The sequence below is a fragment of the Diorhabda carinulata genome, chromosome X (assembly GCF_026250575.1).
Source record: "Diorhabda carinulata isolate Delta chromosome X, icDioCari1.1, whole genome shotgun sequence".
NCBI lineage: Eukaryota > Metazoa > Arthropoda > Insecta > Coleoptera > Chrysomelidae > Diorhabda > Diorhabda carinulata.
This window is the reverse complement of record NC_079472.1, coordinates 31983928-31990788: the sequence shown is the minus strand read 5'-3', so window position 1 is coordinate 31990788 and position 6861 is coordinate 31983928. Positions and strand designations below refer to the sequence as shown.

The 6861-nt window shown below is 30.4% G+C and overlaps 2 protein-coding genes across 4 annotated transcripts in view; one reads left to right on the top strand and one right to left on the bottom strand.

Moving 5' to 3' along the window:
• Positions 1 to 3011: 3011 nt before the first annotated feature.
• Positions 3012 to 6153, top strand: LOC130902547 (inositol monophosphatase 1). Its single transcript, XM_057814768.1, has 3 exons — positions 3012 to 3367; positions 4040 to 4542; positions 5669 to 6153. Exons 1-3 carry the CDS (start codon positions 3215 to 3217, stop codon positions 5931 to 5933), a joined length of 921 nt encoding a protein of 306 aa, XP_057670751.1. The 5' UTR covers positions 3012 to 3214; the 3' UTR covers positions 5934 to 6153.
• LOC130902544 (uncharacterized) overlaps positions 6070 to 6861 on the bottom strand; it is a 126633-nt gene continuing 125841 nt past the window's right edge. For all 3 annotated transcript variants that reach the window (XM_057814763.1, XM_057814764.1, XM_057814762.1), the window contains one exon: positions 6070 to 6673. In XM_057814763.1, coding sequence (XP_057670746.1) covers positions 6641 to 6673 — 33 coding nt within the window. In that variant the 3' untranslated portion in view covers positions 6070 to 6640. The remainder of the gene's footprint in view (positions 6674 to 6861) is intronic.

Sequence of the window (6861 nt, the reverse complement as noted above, 5' to 3'; positions counted from 1 at the left end):
TCAACACACTGCACTGGCTATTGCGGAAAAATTACGTAAAACACTCTCTTCATGGAACTTATATGACAAAGTGTTAATTTTCACTACAGACAATGCCAAGAATATTTGTAAAGCGGTTCAAATTGAACTAAAAATTAAATATTTTGGTTGTTTTGCACACACATTAAATTTATGTGTGCAACATGTTCTAAGGGCGTCATCACAGTCAGAACAGGAATTGTCAGAGGATGATATTAATAACGGTGTACATATTATGATTCAAAAAATTAAAGCGATAGTTAATAATGTAAAGCATAGCCCGCAAAATAATGAAAAATTATTACATGCTCAAACGTTACTTGGAAAAAACAACCGCTGTCGTTGATAAATGACGTTAAAACACGTTGGAACTCCACGTTTTATATGATACAGCGGTTTTTAGAATTAAAAGAAGCACTCGTAATGGTATATGCCAATTTACATGTTCCTAATACTGAAATGCTGACAGAAGAAGAGTGGCGTATAGCGCAGGAGATATGTTATTTGCTACGTCCTTTTGAAGAAGCCACACGAGAAATGAGCGGTGAGCAGTACTTCACCGCAAGTAAAATAATTCCTGTGTCCCAAGGTTTAAAGCGGGTAACCCAAACCGCGATTACCGAGGGGAAAGTTATGTCCATCCAATATGTTGCACAAATACTATTAGATCAACTGAATACACGTTATAACAAATTAGAATTCAGTGGTTCTATCGCATCTTGTTCATTTTTAGATCCAAGGTTCAAACAACATGTTTTTACGGATTCCAATGCTTTACAGATTGTTCAAAAAGACATTACAGCTTGGGTGACGGAAAATATATTGAAAAAATTGACTCAAGCAGTGTCCCAGACAACTGTGTTGCAATCGAATATCGCCGATACAGCTAGTCATTCGTACTGGACGGTATTTGATAACAAAGTGTCGAACATTTTACCACCCTCAAATGCTAAAGCGTCTGCAATATTGGAAATTCAACGATATATAAGTGACACGGTACCTGATCGAAGAGTTGATCCGTTATTATGGTGAAAAAATAACGAACATATTTATCCAAATCTAGCGGAATTAGTACAAATAAGATGTTGCATGATAGCCACCAGTGTACCATGTGAAAGCTTATCTTCCAAAGCAGGAATGATTATTACCGAACGCCGCTCCAGATTGTCACATCAAACAGTGAACAAACTTTTGTTTTTAAAATATAATAAAAATTAGTATAGGTTCTATTATTTATATAAAAAAAATACTTTGTTTAGACTCTGATTAGCTTAGTATTTCATTTTTATTTTTTTTGTATTTACTGTTGGAATTGGTTACTATCTAATGAATTTATTAATAATTTTATTTTAACTTATGTTGTTACTTTTTTTGTTTTACTTTTTCCATAGTAACTATCGTGTTTCTCTATATACCCTAGTATAAAAACTCTGTGTTTCTATGTATTATATGTAGTGTACCTATTTTGTACAACATAAATATTTATATTAAAACTGGTAACCGTATGCGCATTTTCGTTCAATTATGTATTATAATGGTTACTCCTTATTATTATTACGTTTATATATTTCTAGCAAATTGATTCTTGCAGTTTCTACTACGTACGATCTTCCCAAAATTAGTAAATAAAGTAAAACAAAAAGTAGAATTTTTACACAGTTTCAGAAAATAATTAAATTGAAAACGGTGTTTACGCGTGAAATTTACAACGTTTGAAATGTGCAATTACATTATATAACATATTGCCAAAATAAACAAAACAGACGAATGTATTCCCATTAATAATTGTGCGAAGTGTTACGTCACGCCGATATCCGTTACATACTTGAACTAATAAAAATTTCCGTCCCATCTCTATCAAACCGTTCTGAGAGTGGTAAAAGTAGCAGCTACAAAAGCATGCTTTTCTGCTAGATTGCTCTCTGCGATAGCTGCTATCATAAATCACTCTTTCGACCCAAGCCAGAGCGATATATATATATATATATATATATATATATATATATATATATATATATATATATATATATATATATATATATATATATATCACGTGATCATAGGTTGTACAGATTATCGTGATAATCGCCGAACAGTAAACGAAAAACAACTTAACCTAAAATAATTCGAGTTAGGTTTGTTTTTGGTAGCTGCACTGGAACTGTACTGAGGTAGTCCAGTACAGGCCTATTCACGAATCTATAGAATTAGTTTGATCGAATACAAAGAACGATATAGTGCAGAGAGCAATGGAGCATTTGTTGATTGTTGTATTTGAGGTTATTTGATATGATTTAGGCCTTGTAGTATTTACAATAATGGAAAACGATTAAGTACTTTTTGATATTTTACATTCGTCCGATGACGAAAATGTAATGCCAACTAGTTCTGCGACTGAGTAACCAAGAACCAACCTCAGCTTAATACATAAAGAACTATTGAATAAAATTCTAAGTGTTCCCTTTCAAGATTCAGAGCAAAGAGATCATACACGAATATCCAAAAATGTGGATACTCCCAACCCAACTCGAACCGATCAGTGAGATCTTATGCAAGAAAAAACTAATATTAAGAAAATAAAGTTTGCTACAAAAATGGTTTTGTAAGAGAAAATCCATTAAGAAAAATGTGATATAATAAGTCATAGATAGTTATTAATTCATAGAGATATTGATTTTTCTATGTTTAAGAAAGTTTGACTCATTTTTGATAGATGGCGGTAGCTCGCCGTTTGCGTTAATGATTGAGTCAACATCATTCAAGCCTCTTATTTTCAAACAAATGTCGGTAACATTTTGATGAGGGATGTAAAATTATTTTTTTTTAATAAAAATTAAATCTGTAAATCTATCACATATTCTAATATATACTAATATATTATAATAGGACGCCGTGTTCTACTTTGATTAGATATTATGCTTAGAATATGTGATATACCGATCAGTCATCAGTTGTAGTAGACGAATGTATTAAATGCATTAAGCCTGTTCTACATTTGACGTATTAAAGTCAAACTTTGTTTAATCCTTTTTTGATTTTATTTTATGTAGTTATTAATGGCAGATGAAGAGTTATATTTATTATCACAATACTTCTAAATCTAAAAATATCTAGAAACCTTGAAATTTGTCGATCGTTGTAATACGTACCTTACCGAATCAATAAGTGCGTCATTATCACTTCCAGTATAAATTTGATGTTGAGAGCATCACTATCCATTTCTGCAGTTTGTATTAAAGAATTTAGATATATAAGTTTTGTTAGCATCATTTTGATCCGTAAAATGACCGAGATAAATACAGATACATTTTATGAGGCTATTTTGAAACTGACGAAAGAAGCGGGAAAGGTAAGAATTAACTATTTTTTTATTTGTATTTAATACAGAATGTATATCGAACTCTACAAATTAACTATTAAAACATTTATATTAAAAATCAAGGTTTAGGTTAGTTTTTTATTTTTGATTATTAATTAATGGATAGTCTAAATTCTATCATTTCATTTTATAATTGATTGAACATAAACAAAAACTAATTAAATAATTCGATTTGATGGTTTATCAGATGTATTGGAATAGAATTTGTGTATAATACAGTTCTAATTGAGTAAATAATATTATTGTAGATCTATATTATGCAAAACATGAAATAATAAACTTTACTATTGAATAGGAATAAATATTTCAATTTTTGTGTTATTATATAATAATTTTAAACGTATTGAATAGTTTGTAAATCTTGAACATTATTGGGTAATTTTAAAGCATGTATAAACATTTTTAATACAGGAAACAATAAGATTAAACAAGATAAGGAAATAACAAACAGTTTGTTTGCTTTATATATATATTTTTAAATAATACTACTATTTAATCAAGTATTTATTTGAATAAAACTTTATGAGATTTCTAACTGAAATTCTGAAGTTTGGATTAATTTACGACATTTCTTTTATTATTATTTTAATAAATCTGTCACCATTATCTATTTCATGCTAAAAATGGAAACAACTGTTTTAGCTAATAACAGATAATATTAACAATAGAAACAAACTAACAGAAGTAAAAGCATCCGACATAGATTTAGTAACAGAAACAGATAAAGCTGTCGAAAAATTATTAATGGACGGTTTATCAAAACAATTCAAAGATCACAAGTTCATTGGAGAAGAAACTGTTAGCGCAGGTGGAAATTTGCATCTAACAGATGCTCCAACTTGGATCATTGATCCTATTGATGGTACCTTGAATTTCATACATTCCTTTCCTCATTCTTGTGTATCTGTAGCACTATTTATTGAAAAAAAACCAGAGATTGGTATTATTTATAATCCAATGATGAATCAACTATTCACTGCCAGGAGAGGCAAAGGAGCTTTTTTGAACGGGAATCAGATACATGTTTCCAATAAGAAAGCTTTAAATGAAGCATTGATAATGTTAGAAGGTGGTACCAGCCGAGATACGGAAAAAATGAAGACTGTGTATCAAAACCAACAGAAGCTAATGCCAAAAGTTCAAGGGTATAAGATATTTTTATATATATTAATATATAATAATAATAATACACTCGTGAGCAAAAAAATAGACTAATTAGAGCTGATTTAGTCATGAAACGTCAACCGATATACATTTTCGATAACAAAAAATGAGAATTCAATTTGGAAATGATCAAAACAAGTAATAAAGCTGCTCAAGCGGTCACCCTATTGAGATATGGCAAGAGTCATCTAGAAATAAAAGGTAAACATCCAAAAGAGATGACTGATATATTATTAGCATAATGCTGAGAAATTGAGTCCTTACTGGTGTTTAAGTCCAACAAGAGTTCAGAGAAACGTGAGGAGTAGCTGGACAGTCAGAAGAATACTTAAAGCAACTAACCTTGAGCCAAAAAATCAGCTACTAGCCTCAAATTAATCCCAGCCTATTAAGCAGTTCGTCTACGATTGGCTTTGAGATGCTAAAATCAGAAATAGAATGGTAACTAGAATTTTGAATGCGAGCGTGTGACTTGAGTCGATTTTTTCGCTCACGATTGTATATTCAACATTTTTATTTTTAAAACAAAATTCTTATATTTTGTGCTTTTTCTTTCAAATCTGTATGTACATATTGATTTGGGGATTTTCCTAGTATGTACTAAAAAACCGTTCATTTAATTAAGGTATTATTAAAGTGTGGTTAGGGTTACTTTGTTTGATTTCCCCTATTAAAAGCGCTGGTAAAGAATGCAGTGACTCACCGACTGTTGGGGCGAGCGACCAAGTGTCAATGCTGATATCTTATAAATAATTTTGAGCCTAAGTAGTAAATTTATTTTTGTTAAGCTCTGAAGAGCCAAAACAACTCTATTTAAAGACCGCTGGAGGTTTTATTGATTTATATCCTAAACCCACCCCAGAGTTAATTTCTAGGCACGCCACTGGTAGAGGGTTTTTGTATAATAGGTATGAAATAATTTCTAAAATCACACGAAGATTTTGAATGGGATTTAGTTACCCCAACCCTCCACATTTTTCCATGAGCATAAAAATAAATTTTAAAAGCTATATTTCAAAACCAGATTTAAAAATAAACGGAGAATTTGGAATAATAAATAGTAAATTTTAAATATTTTACTTTACGAGTTACTAATATCGTTTGTAGATTAAGAGCACTGGGCTCTGCGGCTTTAAATATGGCGATGGTAGCCCTAGGAGCAGCCGATGCATATTTCGAATTTGGTATACACATATGGGATATTGCTGCGGGTGAATTAATCATAAAAGAAGCAGGTGGTGTAGTTATAGATCCATCGGGTGATGATTTGAAGAGGTTTTCTAGAAGAGTATTAGCTGCGAGTTCGCCCGAGCTCGCAGAGAAGTTGTCTAAAGAGTTGGTGCAGTTTTATCCCACTCCGGATGATAGTTAAATCATTTTTAACATGTACGAGTGAAATTTATCCAGTCAAACAAATCTAGCTTTTCTTCTCGGAACATTTTATTGTGTCCCATCATATTTTCACAGTATTTCGAAGACTCGATATGGACGGGTTAATGAAATTCCAGTTGTTTATGTCAATAAATTTATTTTTGTAAATAATATTTTCATATTTATATATTTACAATCTCAAATATATATTATGAAATTAACGATTAGTTTTTTTAAAGCAATGTTTGTTAAAAATAATTATATAAACAATTATATATATATAAAAGATGGTACCTTTTAACTGATCAATATATGAATATAATATATTGAGTAAAGGTGATATATTTTTTTCAAGTTAGTTATTGAAATAGTGCCACAAAAACGTCAAATTTCGATTTAATCCTTTGTAATACAATTACGTTTTCCAGTAATAGATACAGGATATTTTATGTTTAAAATTTCATTTTCGAAAACTGGTCCTTCGAGCCGGTTTATATCCAGTTAGTGTTGGTGTAGTGGTAGTAAACATTATTTTTCGTGGCACTTGTGTTATGGATCAAATCTAGCTCTACTATAAGAGAGATATATGAAATATAGTGTATTAAAATGCGTGAACAATGATCAAAATTATTCCTTCTCCACTATGCTATGTACAAGTAAAAATAAAAAAAAATCGTTTTTCTTTATAGAGGACTGATAAGGTGATCACTAATCTTCGTTTTTTGATACCCTTGGATACAACTGAAAAAAAAATACAAAATTTAGGTAAATAGAAATATGAAATTTTGTCAGCCATTTCACTAAAAGCAGTTAATGATATAAAGTTAAATTAATGAATCTGACAATGAATTTAGATTAATTGGACCACAATAAAACGAAAATGAGGAATGAAATTTTTTGATATCTCGTTTCGTTTTCGAGATATCGAA

Bases quoted from the DNA above. Each gene is read 5' to 3' on its own strand.
- LOC130902547 (XM_057814768.1), top strand. From the start codon at position 3,215: ATGTTGAGAGCATCACTATCCATTTCTGCAGTTTGTATTAAAGAATTT. The intron at 3,368-4,039 runs GTAAGAATTAAC...CAACTGTTTTAG, and splicing joins TGACGAAAGAAGCGGGAAAG to CTAATAACAGATAATATTAA. The intron at 4,543-5,668 runs GTATAAGATATT...TATCGTTTGTAG, and splicing joins CTAATGCCAAAAGTTCAAGG to ATTAAGAGCACTGGGCTCTG.